The 26,692-nt window shown below is 41.3% G+C and overlaps 1 protein-coding gene across 1 annotated transcript in view; it reads left to right on the forward strand.

Moving 5' to 3' along the window:
• Positions 1-26,692, forward strand: part of LOC119794651 — a 181,985-nt gene that overhangs the window by 118,149 nt on the left and 37,144 nt on the right. The window contains exons 8-10 of the mRNA XM_038302287.1: positions 17,261-17,434; positions 20,142-20,351; positions 22,221-22,394. Coding sequence (XP_038158215.1) covers positions 17,261-17,434; positions 20,142-20,351; positions 22,221-22,394 — 558 coding nt within the window. The remainder of the gene's footprint in view (positions 1-17,260; positions 17,435-20,141; positions 20,352-22,220; positions 22,395-26,692) is intronic.

Below are 26,692 nucleotides of genomic sequence, written 5' to 3' on the forward strand. Positions count from 1 at the left end.
AAACATCTTAAAATCCACCGGTTTGCCCGCGGCCGTTTTGTATATTTACATTAAACATATCACATCCTTAGAAAGATTAGATTCTCCATAATTCACCCAAGAAGATCATTTTATGGACACCATGAGCACCAAGGCACAATTGATAAGGATATAGAAACATATTAAATAAGAATTTTTAAAGTAAAGGTTTGACTTCCCACATTTGAAGCAATCCATAGGCCATATAATAAGTCCAATCTTAGATTGATAATATTTTCTATTTTCCATAAGGGTCTATGGAAAACAAAGTAATCCAGCAATTTTCAATAAAAATATTCCATTATGAGAAAATTGCCACAGAAATACATTTTCTACCATCAGAAAAAGGTTGATCCTTATAGCTGATGGTAAACATTTTGCTAACCCCCCTAGATTCCACAAACATTTCTGATTGATCTTTGTTATGTTTGTTTTCCTGACCTTCTAGCCTACAACACTAAAGTGTGCCTGTCCAATATGTTTGAAATTCTTATCATTTTTTAGAAGAAAAAAAAAACAGAGTCATGTTTTAACAGCTGCAGTTTAGGATGTGTTTTAGTCACACTATTTTTGTCATAATTTTATCAGGGGCTCTGAACCACATGCAGAAAAACAATACAGAGAGACCAGGGGAAAGGTTAACAGTTTTATTGAGAGGGTTGTGATGAGTCCAGAGTAGCTCTTAACACTGCTCAACCAGAACTGGAAAGTGAGGGGAAGACACTGCGGTTAGTTCAGACTCAGTGGGAAATTTGATTCTCGAACTTGAGGAGGAGAAATAGGTTGCAGACTCACGTTTCCAGCGAGTGGTTGACTATTATGACTCCAGTCGGTGTGGGGGGGTGTTCTAGTGTTTGTCTTGTTCGATGGAGGGCGGACAGGGTTTACCCGGGATGCGGTTGTTTGAAGGTGAACGGAGAAGCTGACTGCCACTTAGTTTTCCTGCGGTACTTCAACGGGTTGTTTTGGAGATGAATCCCCTGCTCAGAGAGAAGCCCCAGACGATCCTTGGGGGAAAGGGTTGATCAGAACCACAACCTTGAATCCTCAGCTCAGCTTGATTCTCAGAAGATCCTTCCAGGGGAGAGAAGCTCCGAAACATCCAGTTGCAGGATGACTTCCTGCTGAGAGGCAACAACAAAAACAGCGAGGTTAAAACTCAGGTTGACAAAAACTCAGTTTGACTCAGCAAAACTCAGCTTGGCTAGAGTACCCAAAACTGGCAAACACTCTGGCGTCGAGGTAGTGGTTGTCAGCAGCTTAAGAGCACTCCATTAACGAGGTAACCCTCCGCAGGTGTGTGAGGACGCGAACCAGAACCAGGCGCCGCCTGGTGGAGGAAGGAAGACAAACACAAAACACAAACCACAAAGACTGGAGTCCTAACAATTTTTATAATTCATGTATAATTCAAATTACGCTACTGTTCAAAAGTTTGGGGTCACATTGAAATGTCCTTATTTTTAAAGGAAAAGCACTGTACTTTTCAATGAAGATAACTTTAAACTAGTCTTAACTTTAAATAAATACACTCTATACATTGCTAATGTGGTAAATGACTATTCTAGCTGCAAATGTCTGGTTTTTGGTGCATCATCTACATAGGTGTATAGAGGCACATTTCCAGCAACAATCACTCCAGTTCTCTAATGGTACAATGTGTTTGCTCATTGGCTCAGAAGGCTAATTGATGATTAGAAAACCCTTGTGCAATCATGTTCACACATCTGAAAACAGTTTAGCTCGTTACAGAAGCTACAAAACTGACCTTCATTTGAGCAGATTGAGTTTCTGGAGCATCACATTTGTGGGGTGAATTAAACTCTCAAAATGGCCAGAAAACTTGCTAAAAAATTTAAGATTTCCTACAACAGTGTGTACTACTTCCTTCAGAGGACAGCACAAACAGGCTCTAACCAGAGTAGAAAAAGAAGTGGGAGGCCGCGTTGCACAACTGAGCAAGAAACTAGAAACTAGAGTCTCTAGTTTGAGAAACAGGCGCCTCACAGGTCCCCAGCTGGCATCTTCATGAAATAGTACCCGCAGAACACTTCAGGGCAGAATGGTAAAGAAAAAGATAAAAGAAAAAGATTACGATGGGCAAAAGAACACAGAAATTGGACAGAGGAAGACTGGAGAAAAGTGTTGTGGACTAAAGAATCCAAGTTAGAGGTTTTTGGATCACAAAGATGAACGTTTGTGAGATGCAGAACAAATGAAAAGATGCTGGAAGAATGCCTGACGCCATCTGTTAAGCATGGTGGAGGTAATGTGATGGTCTGGGGTTGCTTTGCTGCTGGTAAGGTGGGAGATTTGTACAGGGTAAAAGGGATTCTGAATAAGGAAGGCTATCACTCCATTTTGCAACGCCATGCCATACCCAGTGGACAGCGCTTGATGGGAGCCAATTTCATCCTACAACAGGACAATGACTCTAAACACATCTGGTATTCTATCGGTAATGGAGTGGCCAGCGCAGTCACCAGCGCAGTAACCAGATCTGAACCCCATTGAGCTGTTGTGGGAGCAGCTTGACCGTATGGGACGCAAGAAGTGCCCATCCAACCAATCCAACTTGTGGGAGCTGCTTCTGGAAGCGTGGGGTGCAATTTCTCCAGATTACCTCAACAAATTAACAGCTAGAATGCCAAAGTTCTGCAATGATGTAATTGCTGCAAATGGAGGATTCTTTGATGAAAGCAAAGTTTGATGTAAAAAAAAATCTTATTTCAAATACAAATCAATATTTCTAACCTTGTCAATGTCTTGACTCTATTTTCTATTACTTTCACAACGTATAGTGGTAAATAAGTGTGACTTTTCGGGAAAACACAAATTTGTTTGGGTGACCCATAACTTTTGAACGGTACTGTATGTATCACACATGCAAATTGGACGTATAGTTCCTTACTTTTTCTCTTTTTTATTTGGGTATGCAAAAAGGTGAGGATCAATAAAAATTAAGTGAGTGTTATTAAGAATGATCCTACTCAGAGTTGATTAAACTAACTCACACCAGCTGTTGTTAAAATATAATTCTTCCATACTCAGGCTAGATAATTTCATAATCAAGAATTTAACTAAAGTTTTGTTACAACTGCTTTGTGAGATGGACCTTGGGGCACAAAAGCAACCTTTGTCTTTGTCTGTCCTTCTACATAATGTGAGTTAATGCCTTCTGGTTCCTCCACAGAGTGGACCAGCATAGGTCAGAGATTCCCAGTGGTCCATCTGTCCAGCAGCATCAAACCCAGCCGACTGGGTCATTCCCCAGTGGTAAGAAGCTTTTTATAAAGATGTAATCTGATAAAGAATGCAGTTTTGTTAATACACAAATAAGAAGATATTAAATGGATCTATATATTGGAAATTATGTCCTGTTAAATAATACTCTTTCAACTTTCTTTTTGCCTCAGTTTGTCAACATAAACTTAAATTCAGTCTGAAGCAGAGGTTCCAGTCTGTGTTTGAGGTGATCGCTAAAGCAGGAAGTCCAACCCTTCTGAACCAGATCTACACAGAGCTCTACATCACAGAGGGAGGGACTGGAGGGGTCAATGATGAACATGAGGTCAGACAGATTGAAACAGCATCCAGGAAACCAAACAGACCAGAAACAACAATCAGACAAGAAGACATCTTTAAAGTCCCACCTGGAAGAGATCAACCAATCAGAACAGTGATGACAAAGGGAGTTGCTGGCATTGGGAAAACAGTCTTAACACAGAAGTTCACTCTGGACTGGGCTGAAGGCAAAGCCCACCAGAACATCCAGTTCATATTTCCATTCACCTTCAGAGAGCTGAATGTGCTGAAAGAGAAAAAGTTCAGCTTGGTGGAACTTGTTCATCACTTCTTCTCTGAAACCAAAGAAATCTGCAGCTTTGATCACTTCCAGGTTCTGTTCATCTTTGATGGTCTGGATGAGAGTCGACTTCCTCTGGACTTCCACAACAAGGAGGTCCTGACTGATGTTACAGAGTCCACCTCAGTGGATGTTCTGCTGACAAACCTCATCAGGGGGAACCTGCTTCCCTCTGCTCTCCTCTGGATAACAACAGACCTGCAGCAGCCAATCAGATCCCTCCTGAGTGTGTTGGCATGGTGACAGAGGTCAGAGGGTTCAATGACCCACAGAAGGAGGAGTACTTCAGGAAGAGATTCAGAGATGAGGAGCAGGCCAGCAGGATCATCTCCCACATCAATAGATCTAGAAGCATCCAGATAATGTGCCACGTTCCAGTCTTCTGCTGGATCACTGCTACAGTTCTGGAGGATATGTTGGAGACCAGAGAGGAAGGAGAGCTGCCCAGCACCCTGACTGAGATGTACATCCACTTCCTGGTGGTTCAGACCAAAGCGAAGAAGGTCAAGTATGATGGAGGAGCTGAGACAGATCCACACTGGAGTCCAGAGAGCAGGAAGATGATTGAGTCACTGGGAAAACTGGCTTTTGATCAGCTGCAGAAAGGAAACCTGATCTTCTATGAATCAGACCTAAGAATGAGTGGCATCGATATCACAGCAGCTTCAGTTTACTCAGGAGTGTTCACACAGATCTTTAAAGAGGAGAAAGAGCTGTACCAGAACCAGGACAAGGTTTTCTGCTTCGTCCATCTGACGGTTCAGGAATTTCTGGCTGCTTTTCATGTTCATCAGACCTACATTAGAGTTAAATATGTAGATATAGTAAAATATTCTATTAAGTCTAAACTGTTGAACAAACCAAATCTAAAATATCTCCATCAGGATGCTATTGAAGATGCCTTACATAGTCCAAATGGACACCTGGACTTGTTCCTCCGATTCCTTCTTGGTCTTTCAGTGGAGACCAATCAGAGTCTTCTTCAAGGTCTGCTATTCAAAACAGAAAGTAGCTCACAGACCATTCCGGAAACAGTTCAGTACATCAAGGAGAAGATCAATAAGAATCTATCAGCAGAGAAAAGCCTCAACCTGTTCCACTGTCTGAATGAACTGAAGGATCGTTCTCTGGTCCAGGAGATCCAACAGGCTCTGAGATCAGGAACTCTCTCCACAGATAAACTGTCTCCTGCTCAGTGGTCAGCTCTGGCCTTCATCTTAGTGACATCAGGAGAAGATCTGGACGTGTTCGACCTGAAGGAATACTCTGCTTCAGAGGAGGCTCTACTCAGGCTGCTGCCAGTGGTCAAAGCGTCAAACAAAGCTCTGTGAGTACAGACAGTATTTGGGTTTTGACACCTAAAACCCATATTATCCTGGATATTCCAATCAACAAATAAGGAAATATTAGAATGTAGAGAAGCCAATGATTAATTAACACTACCATCAGAATGTGTTTAGAAATAACAGACAAACATTTGCCTAAAAGAGTTGAATAAAATTATTCAACTATTTCTAATCTGGGCAAAATATCTTTCCTCTTATGAAAGTGGGACATAATTATTTTTTGTGGTTTTAAATCTTGTGCTATGTTCATCCTCACTAGACTTAGAAACAGAAATTAATTCACACTTATAAGCTTAAATAAGAATAATTTTTATCAGCTTAATAATGTATCTCTTATCCCTTGTTTCTATAAATGCATTGAAGATCTGCTTCATACAAAAACAGGCAAAAAGAGTTGGATAGTTGGTTTTATTCCACTAAAACTTAAAAAGGTTTTAGTCTAGTTTGAGTCAGTTTTATGTTGCAAAAAAAGGTTAACCTTTACAATTTCGAATAGCAACCAGATTCTTTACCAGACTGACAGCTCTTGCCTAGATTGCTGGGTATAGAATGCTGCCCTGCAGTTCATAATTGCTCGTGGGCAGAAAACCTTTTTTTTTTAATGAAATAATGCCCTATTTTATAATAAGTGTCTCACAAAAGTTGTGAAAATTGCAGATCTAGTTCAACACATCATATTGGTTAATATAGCAGACAGACAAGCTAACAAAATGTACAATAAAGGAATGGTTTTAGACATACAATGTTTCTCAAAGCAAACACTTTCTGATCTAATATGAATTATGCATTACACACAGATCAATACAATATTCATTACTCCAAAAAAGCAAAGAACAAAACTTCTACTTTGCAATTTTGGCTTTATGTCTTCAATTTACCCCTTTGTTACCGCTGCTCAGGGGTCAATTTAGATTTAAGCTAACTACAATGTTGAAATATTTAAAGGAAACAGAGACATTTGTTTTATGACAATACTGTACAAGTAAACACATTTAAGGAGATAGAAATATTCAAAGATCTATGTAACTTTTCACATGGCTCTTTATCCAAAATTAAACAGTATCCAATGAAATATTTTCTTTGGATATAATTTAGGGATTCCTTTTGGTAGAAATTTAAGAATGTTTAGCATCACCTCTTATGAGCTGGAATAAATAAAATCTTGATAGTTAGACAAAATTATTTTTAAGCATGGCAGAAGAAGATCAGCCACATATAATTTATTAAGTAGCGAGAGCAGGAGAGAAGCGCAGACTCTGAGCTAAGTGCACTCAAAGATGCATTTCTCCACAAGAACAGATGGAAAAACTGTTTGTCAGAGTTCAGCGTGCAGTACCGGTGTTCTTTCAGACACCGGGAGAATTCTGGAGTATTTTCACTCTGCCCCTGCTGCTCTGGTCCATCTGTGCTCATGCAGAATGAGCAATGCTGCACAGCAGGTGGGCTGCGTCATCAAATATTAATCGAATTAATTTCCACTGATGATACCCAGCTTTATCTGTCTATAATTCCAGATGAAGCTAACCCATTACATAGATTACAGGCATGTCAGAAGACATAAAAACCTGGATGACTCTTAACTTTCTCCTTCTGAATGCAGACAAAACAGAAGTTATAGTCTTTGGACAAGAGTCTTTGAAAAAGAAGCTGATTAGTCAGTCACTTCATTTGGATGGGATTAAACAGATTTCAGATTATAAAGTAAAAAATCTTGGGATTTACTTTTTACCAGGACCTGTCATTTAAATCCCATATCAAAGATGTTTCTAGAATTTCCTTCTTGGATTTGTGAATACTGCAAAAGTTAGATATATCCTGTCCAGGGATGATGCTGAAAAACTAGTCCATGCATTTGTTACTTCAAGGCTGGACTATTGTAATTCTTGACCATCAGGAAGTCCACAAACTGTAGTTAAAAGCCTTCAGCTGATCCAAAATGCTGCAGCATCATATCTGTCCTATTCTAGCTTCTCCTCTTGGCTTCCTGTTAAATCCAGAATAGAATTTAAAATCCTCCTTCTCACATATAAAGCCTTAAATGGCCAAGCTCCATCTGATATCAGAGATCTGATTGTTCCTTATGTTCCTAACAGAGCACTTCACTCTCAATCTGCAGGTTTACTAGTGGTTCCTAGAATTTCTAAAAGTAGAATTGGAGGCAGATCTTTTAGTTCTCAGGCTCCTCTCCTGTGGAACCAACTACCAGTTTTAGTCCGTGAGGCAGACACCCTGTCTACTTTTAAGGCTAGGCTTAAAACTTTCCTTTTTGATAAAGCTTATTAGAGTTAGAGTGGTTCAGGTTATCCTGGATGGGTTAGGGTTAGGGTTAGGGTTAGAAGCCGCAGAAAAAGTGACCGAAGTGTCCTATTTGCCGTCCGTACTCCTGGCCCGTTTGGGTCCCCCGTGGCAGGAAGGGCAACTGGGCCACCCGGGTAGTTCTTTAACAGGGCCAGGAGGGTCCCAAGTGGGCCACAGGAGTGCATGTGCAATACAGAGCAGACCCACTGGGTGGCAGTCTTGCCTTTGGTTTCTGGCGTGCCAGAAGTCTGTACGAAGTGGGAATTTTGGGTGGATTTTGTTTTTTAACTGTTTGAGTGCCAGTGGTGGGGTGAGGTGGGACAAAGGGGACCAAATAGGGCCAGATGTGTGTATTAAGTACTTTTACGCCATTATCGGAGCATTTGGCGAGGGGTGAGATGGGACAAATGGGACCCAAGTGGGACAGATGTGAGTATTAAGTACTTTTACGGTGTTTTCGGAGCGTTTGGCGAGGGGTGAGGTGGGACAAAGGGGTCCCAAGTCGGACAAAGGGGATCATTGTTGGGGTTTTTTGAGCTTTTGAGTGCCAGTGTGGGCTGAGGTGGGCAAAACGGGTGGTGTGTGTGACATGATGTGGGTTCTGGAGAACCAGGGGCTGCTCCACGGAGGTTGATGCGGGCCCAGAGTGCCACCTGCAGGTGGTTGTGTGGAGGTCAGACGGTGCGCTCAGCCCGCGGTGCTCTGTCTCTGGGGAGAGGATCTCCATGGGCCCGGTCCCTGGTTCTGGACTATGGGCCCGGTCCATGGGCCTGGTCCCTGGTTCTGGACCCAGGCCCTGCCGATTAAAGTCCCCTGTGATGCCGAGTTCTGTCCTATTAATATTGTATATTTTCCTATTAGCCTGTGCGGCGTTCTCTAGGGGTCAAAGGTCAAGTGCTGTGCGGCTTTCTGTCCGTTTAATGCTCAGCTTTGTCCCCCGAATGGATCTCCATGGGCCCGGTCCCTGGTTCTGGACCATGGGCCCTGCAGGTGGTTGTGTGGAGGTCAGACGGTGTGCTTAGCCCATCTGCAGGCAGGCCCGCAGTGCTCCGCCTCTGGGGAGAGGATCTCCATGGGCCCTGTCCCTGGTTCTGGAGCCTGGTCCCGGTCCATGGGCCCTGCAGGTGGTTGTGTGGAGGTCAGACGGTGCGCTCAGCCCGTCTGCAGGCAGGCCCGCGGTGCTCTGTCTCTGGGGAGAGGATCTCCATGGGCCCGGTCCCTGGTTCTGGACTATGGGCCCGGGGTGCTCTGTCTCTGGGGAGAGGATCTCCATGGGCCCGGTCCCTGGTTCTGGACTATGGGCCCGGTCCATGGGCCCTGCAGGTGGTTGTTTGGAGGTCAGACGGTGTGCTCAGCCCATCTGCTGGCGGGCCCGCGGTGCTCTGTCTCTGGGGAGAGGATCTCCATGGGCCCGGTCCCTGGTTCTGGAGCCTGGTCCCGGACCCAGGCCCTGCCGATTACTGTCCCCTGGTGTCGACACCTGTCCCTGGGGTAAGCACTGGTTCTGAACCGGGCACCATGGTTCTGGAGGCCTGTGGAGAACCAGGGCGGTCCAGGGCCCGCTTCATGGGCCTCCTGGTTCTGGAGCCTGGTCCCGGGCCCAGGCCCTGCCGATTACTGTCCCCTGGTGTCGACACCTGTCCCTGGGGTGTGCACTGGTTCTGAACCGGGCCCCATGGTTCTGGAGGCCTGTGGAGAACCAGGGCGGTCCAGGGCCCACTTCATGGGCCTCCTGGTTCTGGATCCTGGTCCCGGACCCAGGCCCTGCCGATTACTGTCCCCTGGTGTCGACACCTGTCCCTGGGGTGAGCACTGGTTCTGAACCGGGCCCCATGGTTCTGGAGGCCTGTGGAGAACCAGGGCGGTCCAGGGCCCGCTTCATGGGCCTCCCTGGTTCTGGAGGTGTTTAACCGGGTCTGCTGAGTCTTGTCCCCTGATGTTGACACCTGTCCCTGGGGTGAGGGGCTGCACTGGGTGGCCTTGCCCCTGGTAAGGTGGTAAAACTTGGAAAAAAATCCAAAAAATGGTTAAAAGTTTAAAAATATGCGCTTTAACATGCTGACTGCTGTCCCAGTGCTTCAATCTGGCCAGATGTCCATTCATTGTTGCTGTTGGGTCGCTGTGAACCAGGTAAGTTTGTAAAATTTAGAAAAAAAGTTATTTTACACCGTTATCGGAGCGTTTGACGAGGGGTGGGTTGGGACAAATGGGACCCAAGAGGGCCAGATGTGAGTATTAAGTACTTTTACGGCGTTATCGGAGCGTTTGACGAGGGGTGTGTCGGGACATATGGGATCACTATTGGTTAGGGTTAGGACATGTCCAGTTGTTCAGAATACTCCTGTGTCCATCAGTTAGTGCCTCTTGGTGACTGTAATAGTCCTGTGTCCATCAGTTAGTGCCTCTTGGTGACCGTGCCCCTGGTAAGGCAAAGTTTTCGTTTGGCCCATTCAAAATACGCCGGGTTGGCACATTCTTTCATCCCTAGACATGTCCAATGGTTCGGAATACCCCTGTGTCCATCAGTTAGGGCCTCCGCGTGTCCGTGCCCCTGGTAAGGCAAAGTTTTCGTTTGGCCCATTCAAAATGCGCCGGTTTGGCACATTTTTTCATCCCTAGACATGTCTCAACCCTAACTGCCTCCTCTTGTCCCTTCGCCAAATGCCTCATCTTGTCCATAGTTTCTCGATGCTGGGACATGTCCAATAACTCGGTGCGCCCGATTGTCTCAATGAAAAGAACTACCGGGCTGTCCCATAGTTAGATCCACACTAATGTCTAATATGCAGTAATGCGGGGTGTCCCCAGCCAATCGTCCTATACTGAGTTATATAAAAGTGTCCAGGCGCCCTCTGGTGGTCAATCGGGGAATCTACCGATTCGATACCCTAACCTGCCCTTTTTTGTGAAACTTTGCCCTGTTTGGGGGTCCGCCACAGGCTCAGGGTGGGCGTTAAGAATCGGGTGACCCGGGCATACAGGTCACGAGGCTTTGCCCTATTTTTGGGCCCCGGGCCAGTGAGCCTGTGACCTTTAGTTTGGGCCCTAATATTTTTCAAAAAAGGCAGTTTAATGCCTCCTCCTGGCCGAAAACCCTATCCAGTCCCCTATTGTGGGTTAGGGTTAGGGTTAGGATTACGTCACAGCCAAACAGAAACAGACGAGGCAAAAGCTACTCTGAGGAAAAGCAGAGAGAGCAGAATGTTAGAGATTGAACTAACAGATTCTGCAGAATAGGAGATAGAGAGAGAATGAAGCAGAATGATGAAATGGGGGTCCCTATGTCCTCCAGCAGTCTAAGCCTATAGCAGCATAACCATAGAGATAGCTCAGGATAACCTGAGCCACCCTAACTATAAGCTTTATCAAAAAGGAACGTTTTAAAGGGATAGTTCGGTATTTTTGACATGAATCTGTATGGCATCCCCATCACCAGTGGCATGCAATCACACTGACTTACCCCTGGCAGCGTCCTGTGAGCAGAGTTATCGTCCAGTTTTGGTCAAGCCGAAAGTAGTCCGGCAGGTTTTTAGGACCAGCGAAATAAAACTTTTCTCTTCCCAAAACATTATGTGTTCAAAAGAGTGATATTTTTGCATCCCAAAAACATTGTAGTGGAAAAAGTCACACGTCGTTATCAATTGGTCCTATTTCCTATTTTCTCTCTGTTCGTATCAGTTTCTCTCTGTTCGTATCAGCTGGAGCTAGGCGGAGGGAGAAATGCATCTGGCTGTTGTTGAGCTCGCTGTCTGAATGACGGCGCACACTGATACGAACGGAGAGAAAATAGGACCAATTGATAACGACGTGTCCACTACAATGTTTTTGGGATGCAAAAATATCACTCTTTTGAACACAATGTTTTGCGAAGAGAAAAGTTTTATTTCGCTGGTCCTAAAAACCTGCCGGACTACTTTCGGCTTGACCAAAACTGGACGATAACTCTGCTCACAGGACGCTGCCAGGGGTAAGTCAGTGTGATTGCATGCCACTGGTGATGGGGATGCCATACAGATTCATGTCAAAAATACCGAACTATCCCTTTAAGCCTGGCCTTTAAAGTAGACAGGGTGTCTGCCTCACGGACTAAAACTGGTAGTTGGTTCCACAGGAGAGGAGCCTGATAACTAAAAGATCTGCCTCCTATTCTATTTTTAGAAATTCTAGAAACCACTAGTAAACCTGCAGATTGAGAGCGAAGTGCTCTGTTAGGAACATAAGGAACAATCAGATCTCTGATATAAGATGGAGTTTGGCCATTTACGGCTTTATATGTGAGAAGGAGGATTTTAAATTCTATTCTGGATTTAAAGGTACACTATGCAACCGGTGTTGATTTTCCAGTGAGGCTCCCCCCAGAGGGCGAAAGTAAAAGTGCACTGTCGTAAATATACACAGCTGCTCTCCTGCTTTCTCCATCAAGGATATCATGGTCAACTGTATCAAATGCAGCACTGAGATCCAACAGGACGAGCACTGATACAAGTCCATTATCTGAGGCCATGAGAATATCATTAGTGACTTTCACCAGACCTGTTTCAGTGCTATGATGAGCTCTAAAGCCAGACTGAAACTCTTCAAAAAGTTCATTATGGTGGAAGTGATCGCAAACTTGTTTGGCAACTACTTTCTCAAGAATTTTAGATAAGAAAGGAAGATTGGATATAGGTCTATAATTAACCAAGTCATCTGGGTCAAGAGACGGTTTCTTAAGCAGAGGTTTAATTACAGCAATCTTAAAAGCAACAGAGATAGATTAATCACATCTAAAATGGAGGAGCAGATCAAAGGGAATACCTCCTTAAATAACCTGGTTGGAACTGGATCTAACATACAAGTTGAAGGCTTAGATGAAGACAATAATTTTGCAAATTCAGAAAGTTCAATTGGATCAAAACAGTCTAAACCCGGTTCAGATTCCATGACTACCTCAGGTACAATCGCGGATAGAGGAGTGCTTATGATCTTATTTTTAATAAAATCAATCTTATTTATAAAGAATCCCATAAAATCATTGCTGCTAAGAGCAGGTGGAATGGATGGTTCAACAGAGCTATGGCTCTGGGTGAGTTTGGCAACTGTATTAAAAAGAAATCTAGGATTATTCTTATTCTCCTCTATTATTGAGGAGAAGTATGCTGCTCTTGCTTTACAAAGGGTCCTCTTATACAGCAGTTAGCTGTTTTTCCAGACTAGGAAGGACTCCCGCAGGCCTGTGGAGCGATATTTTCTCCCCAGTTTCCTAGCATTTTGCTTCAAAGTACGTGGCTCTGCATTAAACCAAGGAGCAAGCTTTCTATTTTTAACGGGTTTTCATTTTCAAAAGAGCTGCGTTGTCTAAGGCAGTACATGGAGAACTAGCAACCCCATCAACAAAATCATCAACCTGTGAAGGGGAATAAGCTATGCTTTTGCACTCTGCAGCACTGCTCAGCGACAAAGAGGAGAGAGAAAGTAAAGCAGATTCTTTAAAATGTATAACTGCACTATCTGATAAAGATCTACTAAAATTGAACCTTCTTTTGGGGGAGGAGAACTCTGTTAAAGTAATCCTGAAGGTTATTAGAAAGTGGTCAGAGAGGACAGGGTTGTGAGGAAATACTGTTATTTGTTCACATTCTATGCCGTATGTCAGCACAAGATCCAAAGTATGAAGATGAGAATGTGTGGGACTATTCACATTTTGAACAAAGCCAATAGTGTCTAAGATAGCATTAAAGGCTGCTCTTAAGCTATCACCTTCAATGTCAGCATGGATGTTTAAAATCTCCCACTATGATGACCCTGTCAGTATTTAATACCAAATCAGAAAGGAACTCTGAAAACTCATCTAAAAATTCAGAGTAAGGACCTGGTGGACGATAAAAAGTTACAAAAAGAAGAGGTTTTCTTGCCTTGAAATTTGGATCAGGGAAATTAAGGGTTAAATGTTCAAAAGAGTTGTAGGTATTGGGAGTAATTAGTAAGTCAGACTGGAAGATTGTTGCTACTCCTCCTCCTCGCCCAGAACTTCTGGGTATGTGAAAATTTAAATAGCTTGAAGGAGTTGCCTCATTTATGCTCACATAATCCTCTTGCTGCAGCCAGGTTTCTGTAAGGCAACACAAGTCAATGTGACTATCACAAATCAAGTCATTAACTAGCAGACTTTTAGAGGAACAAGATGTTATGTTAAACAGACTACATTTAATTGTTTTAACTTTTTCCCCAATTGGAGTTATTTTGATTTTAATTAGATTATCATGATTTACTCCTTTGGGAATATTTGCTAATTTATTAGATTTTGGTCGTGGGCAAGACACTGTCTGGATGGAGTAAAGAGTGGGTAACAGTAGAGAAGCTGCAGAGATGTGTGTTAAACTACAACTCTGCTTCCTGGTCTGCACCCTGGGTGGTCAGGGTTTTGGAGGACTAATAAATGTGGCCAGATTCCTAGAAAGAAGAGCTGCACCATCCAAAGTGGGATGGATGCCGTCTCTCCGAATCAGACCAGGCTTTCCACAAAAGGATTGCCAATTATTTATGTAGCCCACGTTGTTTTCAGGACACCACCTAGACAACCAGCGGTTGGATGACGACATGCAGCTAAACATGTCATCACTGGTCAGATCATGGAGGGGACCAGAGAAAATTACGGAGTCCGACATTTTTTTGGCAAACTCACACACCGAGGCAACACTAATTTTAGTGACCTCCGATCGGCGTAATCGGGTGTCATTACCGCCAGCGTGAATAACAATCTTACTGTATTTAACCTTATCCTTAGCCAGTAGTTTCAGGTAGGATTTGATGTCGCCCTTTCTGGCCCCCGGCAAACATTTGACTATGGTCCCTGGTGTCTCTAATGCCACGTTTATGACTATGGAGCTGCCAATCACCAGAGTGGGCTTCTCAGTGGGTGTGTCACTGAGTGGGGAAAACCGGTTAGAAACGTGAACGGGTTGGTGGTGACCAGTGGGCAGAGATCCATGACTACGCTTTCTGCGTACAGTTACCCAATCACCTGGCTGCTCAGGCACTTTTGGAGGACAGCTACGTGGGGGGCCTACTTTAACTCCTGGATGTTCAACAGCCTGAAGCCTGGATTCTAACTCTGACACCCTCGCCTCCAAAGCTACAAAGATACTACACTTATTACACATCCCATTATCACTAAAGGAGGCAGAGGAATAACTGAACATCTGACACAGAGAGCAGGAGAGAGGAGAGGAAGAAGGAAGAGTTGGAAAAGAATCAAGGGAGGGAGAGAGAGAGAAGCCATAGCAAAGCTAAGCTAGCGCTAGCCTAGGCTAGCTACTCCTTGCTATCAGAAATAAAACCGTGTGAAACTGACAAGTGCTCAGTAGAAAAGTGCAGCAGAAGGTGCTATGTTTTAAATTAGTTTTGGTCAGTTAGAGTTACTTAGATACAGAGATATCACAGAGAAAATAACTTATCTTCAGATGGAGTTCCTCTGGCAAATCAACAAGGTGCCTCCATGTTGATTAGCTTGTTTCCTTCCAGAGAGCAGTAGAACCGTAGATCGTCACTAGGAGGCGAGGAACCATGCTAGTGTGGTGTGTAAATGGTCATAAGGAACTGGGCTTGGTCCGAACTCGGCACGGATCGGTTTTTAGAGAGTAGCGTAATTGGGGCTGAAGTCTTCAAGACATGCCTGTAGTCTATGTGATGGGTTAACTTCATCTGTGTTTATAAACAGATATAGCTGCGTATCATCAACATAACAGTGGAAATCAATCCCATGCTCCAAGAATTCTACAGATTGGATACATTTATATAGTAAAGAGAATTGGGCCTAGCACTTTAATTACACCTTCCGTAAAAGCCTGAGGTACATATCCCTGTAACAGGAATAGATTAATCACATCTAAAAGGGAGGAGGATATCAAATCCAATACTTCCTTAAAAACCTGGTACCTCCAAACCTGCAGCAGTTTTATATTCTTCATGTTGTGCTCCAACAAACATGACCCACAGTTTTCCTCTATGTTAAATTGGATAAAACAAATAAAGAATATAATACTCAAATGGTTTTAAAAGTAACTGCTGAAAGCCATCTATTCCAGGTATTCCGAATTTAGGACACTGTCTCCCATTTCAGGATTGTACTAAAGATCAGAAATCAAAATATGAGAGAAAAATATGTTTAAAAATATATTTTGATTGTTAAAAAAAATAAGAAAGAAAAGAAGGGCTGAGAAAATGTCCTCACAACCCTTTCCTCTCTGGCTACTTTTTACTACTTTAGGATTACTTTAACAGAGTTAGATGCATGAGAGCAGAGAAAGGCAGAATGATCAAGGAGAAAATTCAGAGTTCGGCATCTGAGAGCTTGTTGACAGTCTGAGCCTGTGAACCACACCCAGAGACAATCCAGGGGGAATCTGAGAGCGGGGTACAAGGCACAGAAAACAGGTCAGAGATCTAAATACGCACCATGACAGGTCCAATAGGGTTCAGGCAGGCTCAAAGAATCAGGAGGCAGAATCAGGTCAGAATCAGGTGGACACGTAACAGGAATGCTGGACTAAACTCACCAATGTTTTGTAATAATCATTCACAAGCAACTGGTCTGAGAGCCGGTTTTATATAGTCAGGTGAGTAGAATAATCTAATGGAGGCTGATATCAGACCAGCACTAGTGACAGAAATCATGACACCACAGCTTTGTTTACTTCAGGCATCCCCAACCTCGGTCCTCGAGGCCCGCTCCTGCAGGTTTTAGAGGTTTCTCTGCTTTAACACAGCTGATTATAATGATTGCAGTAGACCAAAAGCCTGTTAAATAATTTTCATTTAAAATCAGCTGTGCTGGAGCAAGGAAACCTCTAAAACCTGCAGGACAGGGGGCCTTGAGAACCGAGATTGGGGATGCTTGGTTTACTTGATGCAGAGTTCTTGCTCTACTCCAAAATATAATAAATCAACTCTCTTTCTCCAATAACTTAATACACAGACCCCTTACTGAATAACTTTTAAAATAAACATATTCCCTATTCCCAATAAAAAATGTGTCCTCTGTATTTGACCCATCTCTTATTGAGTGGTGGGGTAGTTTGTAGCTCCCATTGAGTATTTCTGGGCTAAGACTGTTAGAAGTTAGCCTTTCCCACTAGCTTAATGCAGCCAGACAGCCAAAAGCAGCTTATCTCTTCATGAGAGGAGATTTTCCCAACATTTGCTACAGCTGGGGCACTAAACTGTGTAAATATTAAACAACTCCAAAGGCTTTAAAAATGTTCTGTTCCAATATTTGAGAAAAGTCTGACTGAAAACTTCCCCATTATTAACCATTCTCAAGTGAGTTTAAAAAAAAAATAGCTCAATCTCTTTATCAAGGCAACGACTTGTGTATTCTACTATTCTAAAAAAAAATCAAAAAAAATGTATCTATCTATTGATAATTAAACAGTTTTATTTGCTGCTTATCTAACAACAAAAACATTTATTAACCATCACTTTGTTGTAACAGGAATCATAACCAAAAAAACATATCCTAGTGTGAGTTTTCTACTATGGGGCAAAATCCTCAGGATAATGTCCCTGTTTGAGTCTATGTAGATTAAAACATCATTCAGAGTTTACCCAGCATACACACATAGAATTATGTTTAATCCCAATTATCTGCTTTAGGGTTTGGCATGTATTGCATTCCTTTGAGCTTTAAGGGCATCTGACTTATTTTAGTCAATAATAAAAGTTGTCTTCATCATCTTTACCTCTGTCTCTTTAGACTGAATGACTGTAACCTCTCAGAGAGAAGCTGTGAGGCTCTGGCCTCAGTTCTCAGCTCCCACTCCTCTAATGTGAGAGAGATGGATCTGAGTAACAACAAGCTGCAGGATTCTGGAGTGAAGCTGCTGTCTTCTGGACTGAAGAGTCCAAACTGCAAACTGGAAATTCTCAGGTCTGAACATCCGTCCAGAATGTATTTGAAGCCTTGTTTCATAACAAAATGTATGCTGAATGTTTATATGTTGAAACTAGTGAGCATTGTAACGGTATTTATTCAGACTTTCAAAAGTTACTCCTACAAACAACAGACTCCCAGCTATCACTAAACTCTGCTAATGCAGTTTAAGATGAAGGGAAACGCAAAATGAATCACAACTAATTGGATTTCCAATTGGATGTTTTAAAAGAAATTAGTTACCAAGCTTTGCATTTAACCATATTTCTCACCTGAAACAGTATAAAGCTGAATGTAAACATTGCTGGTACTGGAAAAATATCTGTGAAGATCCAAATGACTATGGGATAAAACAAGAATAAACAGGAAAGCAATCCGTTTTAAGAGGCCATGAAATACACTACAGGTGTGTTGCTATTTATGTCAGAGGTTCAGATTTAACCTACCAGAAGCCTACAGCCATGACTTCATCAGGGCAAAACAATAAAAACATACAAAAACCAACAGACTCCAATAATCTAGGAGAACAATAGTAGGGTAATTGTTTTACATTTGACTTTTAATGTGTTTATGATTATGGGTCTCCAGGTGCTTAAAAACTTCAGAGCTCCAACTACAGGTAGCTGTAGAATGAGCCAACACAACTGACTAAGACTTCTGGACAGGTGTCAAAACTTTACCTGAAAAACTGAAAAAAAAGTCTGGTTGCCTAAAATTTAAGCCAGTTTTGTAGTTACCATGACTGGTGTTGTTCAATTTTACCAGCAGGTTATGAATATATCAATAACTACAACTGAAATTATAGCTAGTTAATATGTCATTCAACTCAAAGGTAAAAACCAAGTCATGATCTTTGGTTATAACTGACAGTTTGCTCAATAAGTGCTATTAATGGCTTACCGTTATAGCTAGACGTTTTCGGTCCAGCTGTTAAAATCTAAGATGTCTTTATCATCAGTAAATGTCAATATCTTGGTTTTAAAGGAATAGTACACCCAAAACATGATTAGCCTTCATTTTCTACTCACCCCCATGCTGAAAAACACTCTGGAGTACTTTTTTGATATCTCAAATGCATCTGGAGATCTGGGAGGCTTCTTGCTGTCTGCTGACATTCAAATAATGGAGGTCTATGGCGCCCGAGGCAGAAAGGTCCATAAAAGTCCACAAAAAACGTGTCAATATTCCTCCATACTGCTCGTCCAATGTATTCCAAGTGTCCTGAGTGGGTAGCATCCAGAATTTAGTCGAAACGAAGTCATTTAGAATGTTTTTAGAGCATAAACAGTAGTGTATAGGATTTCCTGAAAGCGCGTCCCTGCGCGTTCATGAAGCTACGGAAGCCGGCAGGCCAAACCAGATGAAAGTGCGCATTCAGGGTCTGCTCTGCCGATAATGCAAGCGTAGAAGAAGAAATGTGCTGTTTACCTGTGCAAAGAAAGAAACAACGAAAGAAAAATGTCTGAGGACTTCAGTGTTGAGGAAGAGCATGAGTTATTTGCCGAGCTGAATGCGCACTTTCATCTGGTTTGGTCTGCCGCGGTTTCCGTAGACTCGTGAACGCGCTTTTATGAAATCCTATACACTACTGTTTATGCTCTAAAAACATTCTAAATGACTTCGTTTCGAGTAAATTCTGGATGCTACCCACTCAGGACACTTGGAATACATTGGACGAGCAGTATGGAGGAATATTGACACGTTTTTTGTGGACTTTTATGGACCTTTCTGTCTCAGGCGCCATAGACCTCCATTATTTGAATGTCAGCAGACAGCAAGAAGCCTCCTAGATCTCCAGATGCATTTGAGATATCAAAAAAGTACTCCAGAGTGTTGTTCAGCATGGGGGTGAGTAGAAAATGAAGGCTAATCATGTTTTGGGTGTACTATTCCTTTAAATTGAACAGTTGTTATTCATTAAACACAAGACAAATATTTCTCTGTCTATTCAAGTTGTGAATTAAATTAAAGTTGATTTAGCTCTAGACACAGAGACAATCTTCACTGCTTTATAAATAACCGTAGATAACCACTCTTAGATTAATGTTAAATTTTATTAGACCTAATAATCCCTGTAACAGTATTATTGTATTTAATAAACTATGAAAACACAACAAGCTACTAAAATAAACAAAGAATATGTGAAAGAATCAGAAAAAATAAAGGGATCCAATGAGTCCTGTTGTGATGCACTGAGGGATTATCCATCAGATTAGCAATATAGATGATCTCTACTGAACAGATGAGTAAAAGTGGTCTTTGGCAACATTCAAATCAATGCAGTTTTACTCAGTCCAATAATGAACAATTACCAAGAACCACTATGCATTGTTGACACAGAAAGGAATGTGTATAAAAAACAGTTTTAGTTTGGATATGCAAAATTGCTGTTGGCGAGGCAACTGTTTAGCTTGTAAACAGACTAGCAAGTATACTTTATATATTTAAAAGCTTTAAAAATTTTAGTGCATATGCCCCTTTCTTACATGAGGCCCCAGGTTCTAAGGAGCCCCATGTCAATGCACAACCCAAACATAAGCGTCCTATAGTGGTCAGAACAGTGGTACATAAACAACTACCCAAAATAGGGTTTATATTTTTATCGGCTCAAACCTTGCTCTTCCTGATGGTTACTAGATTGAAACAGTTTTACGCTTTAATGTCCAAATAACAGCTGTTTGTTCTTCTTTGACTTGTTTCTCAGACTTAGGTCCTGTAGCCTCTCAGAGAGAACTTGTAAAGTTCTGTTATCAGCTCTTAGCTCCAAGTCCTGCTGTCTGAGAGAGATTGACCTGGAGAACAATAACCTCCACGATTCTGGGGAGAAGTTGCGGGATTACCTGAAGAAATACTCTGCTTCAGAAGAGGCTCTTCTCGTGCTGCTGCCAGTGGTCAAAGCTTCAAAAACAGTTTTGTAAGTACTGATGGAGTATATGTTAAGACACTAGGAAAAGAAAGAGTGACTACAGATGCTGAAAATTACCATGAAGTGTAACTGTGTGATGAACTTAACGTGTCTTCAATAAAGGTTGATAATGATGTAAAAATATCTGTTACGTAAGGGAGTTCAGACTAGATGGTACTAGGGCACCTGCCCTAGAGTGTGATGTATTATTTTAAGTTTACCCCAGAAGACCTCTCTCCCCTTTACCCACTTACTCACATGATATGCTCCACAGCGACATATTCAACATATCATCACTGGTCACTGCATATTCCTGATGCAGTGATCAGCTGCACAATGGGCATATGTTTTAGAGAAATGGCATAATTCAGTCCTTCACTGGTTACATCCATCTCTGGCTTTGACAGCAGTCTGCTTTATTGCTGGACAGGATTTTAACCCACTTGTCCTGGACATCGACATTTATGCTAGGCCAACAATGACCTCAACAATTCCTGAAGGGTGGACCTGTTCTTTCGGATCAGTTTGCATGTTTTCTAAACCATAATAAGTCTTTGTTGGGCTACTCTGTAAAGCTTGGAACTCAACGATTATCCAGACATTTTGAATTGAAAAAGCTTCCTGGATGGAAGTGAAACATCTTCAAACTTGGAAAAAAAAGTCCAGTGGTTAATTTTTTAACTTTTAATTTTTTTTTTTTTATGAATATGACCTAGATGACTGAGAATCTCCACCAGCGAGTTGGGTATAAGAAAAAAAAAAAGTTATTAATTCCAAAATGGAAGGTCCTCTTTGAAAAAAATTAATGGACCATACATATTTGTTTTAAGAAAGTTATATTTGTTATATTTTGTGTCAACCTGTGCGACAGAGCTACAGGCATGCAAATGGACGTCACGGCGTTGCCTTAGAAACAACTGCTTTCCTTTTCCGTTGGGGTAAGTGCTTAGGGGTGGTTTTGGATTCAGCCCCAGTGAAGTTACACTCGCAGCTGTGGAAGTGATGCCCCCTTCACTCTGTTGGAAAAGTAAAGCAGTCATTGCTAAGTCAACACAGTGACACTCCATGTGCATGGCTACAGCGCTGTGGTGCAGGTTTACGTCGAGCTAACTTTTTTCATATCAGTAGGTAAAAGTATTTTGCAATCTGGAAAGCAGCAAATGTTTGATGTCAAATGTTTGATATCGATTTCTTAAAAAAAAAAAAAAACCCTGTGTGCCTTCAAATAAAAATGTTTCAATAGAGTCGATTTTTTTCCCATCTTTTCCTTTTTCCTAACCGTTATTTTCTGTCAGTGTGATAAATATGCAGCAAACCAGCATAACCTACATTGGAATAAATTTAGTGTTTCCTGTTCCGTTGGTTTCCTGTTACACCTGCAGCCAAATTCCAGTGACGCTACACTGATGTATACTTGCTATTTAAGAGCTGAACAAAACGTTCGCCCTTTCAACATCATGGTTTGAGATGGCCTTAATGTGGTGGACCCTTTGCGGGAACTTGCAATTGAAAGGTTAATGCTTTGTAGTGTTTCCAGGCAGGTTTGGGATTGCACCATTACAACCTCCAAAGACAAACAGATGTTCAGAGTAGATAAAAAAAACATGGCTGCTAAAATGTTTTTTTTTATTATTATTATTTGCAGCAGTAAAGGGTTCAATAATGCAGCTCTATCAGTGCAGGTTTAAGTTTAAACAGGATGAAGATAGAAATTTGTCTGAAATTTGATCTCTTTCAGGGTTAGGAGAGGCATTGCTTTGCTTATGGGATTCCTAGTTTTTTTTCTTTTTCTTTTTTTTCAATAACAGCCTGGTCTGTTTAATATGATTGTTTTGGTTTCTGAGAGAATTTTTCTCTATAATTTCTCTGTCTCTTCAGACTGAATGACTGTAACCTCTCAGAGAGAAGCTGTGAAGCTCTGGCCTCAGTTCTCAGCTCCCAGCCCTCTAATCTGAGAGAGATGGATCTGAGTAACAACAAGCTGCAGGATTCTGGAGTGGAGCTGCTGTTTTCTGGACTGAACAGTCCAAACTGCAAACTGGAATCTCTCAGGTCTGAACATCCGTCCAGGACGCATTTTAATTCATGTTTTGTAACTAAATTTCAGTTGAATGTTTATTCGATGAACCTAGTGGGTATTGGAACATGTTTTATTGCATCTTTAAAAAGTTACACCAAAACATAAGACTCCCAGGCACACTTTTAGCTAAAAAAAAAAATGCGTAGAGGCGTACATTGTACACCCTTTACTAAAAAAAGTGACAAATCGTACAGTCCGTTTTTGGGTATTTACGGGTTTGTTGGACCCTAATGTTCCGCTGGAAACTTCAAATGTTATAATTTCACAAGTAGCAGATTCTGGAGTTTTACTTTTTTTTTTGTTTTACTTTTGCTGCTTGACACGCCACATCAACCAATTAGTAAAGCTGAGAGGAAGACGGACAGCGTTGCTGTCGAGCGCTATGATCACTCCACTCGAAAAACTGCCTAAAATAACAAAAAATTTTGAAACCTGCTGCCAAAATATGTTCGCTTTTATTATTCTGGTGCATACAGTTTGTAAGTTTGTACCACATACCTGAAAAATGATCAAATCTACTTCTGGCCGCCACAAATATTAGGTGAAAAACCCCTAAGAGACAACCAGGCCTGAGGCAGCTGCTGCTGTGGATTCCAAGTAACAGCGCACTGCCGTTGTATGGAGGTTTGTGCAACTCTAACAGTGAAATAATGTTTTAGGACAGGATCGTAATCCTGATGAACTGGCTGCACAGACAATGTTTTGAGGTGGACTTTCTCGCATGAAATTATATTAAAACTACTTTTTACTCACTTATCAGAGGAAATATAGCAAAGCCACTCTCAGCCATTGAACACAGGTGCAGCAGAAGCCTTAGATGCATCTGTACCCATCTGACCTGTATACAGTACAAGCAGCAAAAATGAAGTAGCAGATGTTTTTTTTTAATCCTGTGCAGTGCAAACGTAGCATTACACTTTCTGATTGTTTGAATGAACCTATGAAAAATAATATTATACCTAAAATAATACCATGTCTTCCATATAAAATTTCTACCTCTAGTCAAGCACACATGCTTCCCATAATCAGGACAAAAATGGTGTTGTTACAAAGACAAAACTTTAGCTGTATTCCACCTCAAAATGGAAGAAATAGCATTTCATAGAGTCTAAATTTCAAATGTTCCACCCCCACAGCACAAAGCCGAAAGATGTGATACACCAATGTGCACGTTGTCTTAAATATTCCTAGTTAAAAGCCTTATACAAGCTATTATTAAAACACCATACTGTTGGGTTCAAAAATGAAGGTTTTGTAAAAGAAGAAGAACTGAAATACACAGTAATGGATTTTCATACAACTTCTGCAGAAGGAGAGACAGTTGAACCCCAGACTCAAATATGCTGTCTCCCACCGGACCTTGTCCGCAGAGCGTTTTATTAACAGAACATGACACATGGTTACAAACAGAGTATTGTTCTGACAGAACAATTGATCAGTTCATAAAGACAGGATGCTCCACTAGAATGACAAGGCAGGATGGTCTTCTGACTGAATCATGAGACAGGAGTGGAGCATCTCATTTCTACAATGTTTCATATGAACACACATTACTTTAATAATCATCATTGAATAAACCTAACATTTCCCTCCTGTTGTGCATATAAATATTAGCATGTAGCACTTCTAAAAAGATTTTTACTACGCACATCATAAATGCATTACAGATAGGGAATTCAGTAATCAAATATCAATATGCAAAAAACCAAAAATATGAAAAGGATTAAAATGTAAAACTTACAGTAAGCAAAAATGTAAGATTTATCAAGAATGTAACAAGCTTCAAAAATCTGTCCCTGGAGTAGGCAAAACCTCTCCAATAGAGGGAAATTCCTACCCGACCCTTCCCTAGGAAGCAATCATTATCCCTGTAGCAGATTACACAGTTGCCACCATATCATCAGTATCGGCACCAGCATCTTAGCGGAGTTGGACATAAGTTACAGCTGAATACTAGATTAGAGTGGATCCTATCATTCTCTGAATCATTGACTGGAGACACTGTATTAAACAACAAATAAAAAGGAAAAATATGAAAAACACTCCTACAAATGGTTAAGCTATTTTCATCAGCACCTGCCACCATGAACCCATGGTGAACCAACTTGTCCATGGTGCTGGACTTGCACCGGAGGTGTGATGGTCAACCTACCTCTTTAAATGTTCAACTCATCCAGAGCAGTCTGCATGAGTACAAACATAACAGTCTGTTTTATTCAAACCTTCAGCAACGAGCTTGGAATGCTGCCACCACATATTGGCACCATAGGGATGACTTGCTGTGGATCCATCAACATTCTGTTTTTTCCTTTTTTTCTGGTGGTCAGTTTGAGTCCCTAAGAGCACCAGTCCAATGGTCACCATCAGGCAGCAGAGCCACTTTAGTTTTCCCATCTTCACCAGTCCCTCCAAGGAAGCACCCACTAATCAGGACCCTAAGGGATTGGGTTAGGTTTGGTTTCTTCACCAGCGTTGAACAAAAAGCTCTAAAATTGCTTAACCGCTTTGTAGCTGGGCTTCACCACAGATCCCTACCTTAGTCGTGGGGTCCCTGTGAAGGTAATTGGGCTTCTTGCTGAGGAAAATCTTTAATCAGCTTACAATGACTCTGGTGGATCCAAGTGTCTCTCTCCTGGATCTTCACAGCGGTTGGAGTTGCTAGTTGCACAGTGTAGGGTCCTTCACACCTTGGAGATGCCCAATTTTCCCCTAGATGATTTTAATCAGCACTTGGTCTCCAGGCTTCAGGCCTTCCTGTGGGGAAACAAAAGGAGCTCTGGGCAGATTACATGTTCTTCTCAACATGTGAGACATGCTCTGCAAAAATTTTTAAAGTAGTTATTTAATCCTGTTGTTGGATTAAATACTTGTTGTACTATACTGATTATCCCTCCTGTTGAGACATAATAAACTCATGGCTCAAAACAGCTGCTGCTTTCAATCAGAATCAGAAATACTTTAATTATCCCAGAGGGAAATTACTTTTGTTACACGCTTCAGTTACAGTTTTATATATATATATATATATATATATATATATATATATATATATATATATATATATATATATATATATATATATATATATGTATACACACATCCAACTAGACAACATAATAAAGATAAAAAAATAAGAATATGGGGGAGCTATTGTTTCCACAGGTTCTCTTTAACCCTTAAGAGTAGGACATTACAGGTATGAGCATATCACCATGAGACTGTAACAACACACAGGTCATATAACTTGCTTAACCGTCAACTATATGGATGCACGGTTTTTGATAATTTTGCAAAGCTAAGACAGTTGCTGAGAAAAGTTCTACTTTTAGCTTTGTGAATTGCAGTTCTGCTTCTCTGACATAGCTACTAGTGTGTTATAAAAAAAACTAAGTTTTTCTTATAACACACTAAGTTTTTTTTTTTCATAATGTGGAATCTAAGCCCTGCAGTAATTGCAGACATAAAAAGACATTCTTGTAGCTTTTTACCTTCTTCTGAAATAACATGGCCCAAACAACAGACTTATTTCTGCACCCGCTAAAATTTATATAACTGGTTTTACATTTTCCTTTGCTTCACATTTTAGCAGATATTGTTTTATCCTTGGCCTGATTTAGGAACTATTTTAACTGGATCTACAGTTGTCAACAGTCCTACATCAATTCTTCCTGTAGACCACAAAGCATTTGGGATATCTTTGAAATCATTTTCATCAGATTGTGATAGCAAAGAATGCTGGGTTATTTTAACACATGCTAAATTTTAAACATGGGGTTTTACATCGAACAGAATTTTATAAGGCTGTTTCCATAGTTGAAAAAAATAGACATGGAGCAGAAATGCTAAACAGGTTGCATAAAACACAGAAGGATTTAGTTGCAACACTATTACATGTATTATTCATACAGCCTTCATTCCCCACTAGCGTGGGGAAAATTGCAATGCCTAATTTTCCATCAAGTCTCACTTTAACAGATTAATGGGATGAGTTGGTGATATTACTACAAAAACATGCAACCTTGCAACCTTTTTCCTGTTTGAAGGTCTTCTATTTCTATTGTCCTTGACATACATTCCTAGGATGTTTGACCATTTGCTGATTTTACAAAATTAGCCTTTTAGATGGTTTTAGCATTTACATTATCTTTAACACAAGTATTACAGGCTCCTGAATCGCATATAAGTCTAACTGCCTGTCCAAAAATTTTCGCTAGAACTATTCATGTTTTTGCTTTTAATGCATTTAATATCCCCCATGCTCCATACACAT

The sequence above is a fragment of the Cyprinodon tularosa genome, unplaced genomic scaffold, assembly GCF_016077235.1.
Source record: "Cyprinodon tularosa strain WSP-4 unplaced genomic scaffold, ASM1607723v1 ctg486, whole genome shotgun sequence".
In the NCBI taxonomy this organism is placed as follows: domain Eukaryota; kingdom Metazoa; phylum Chordata; class Actinopteri; order Cyprinodontiformes; family Cyprinodontidae; genus Cyprinodon; species Cyprinodon tularosa.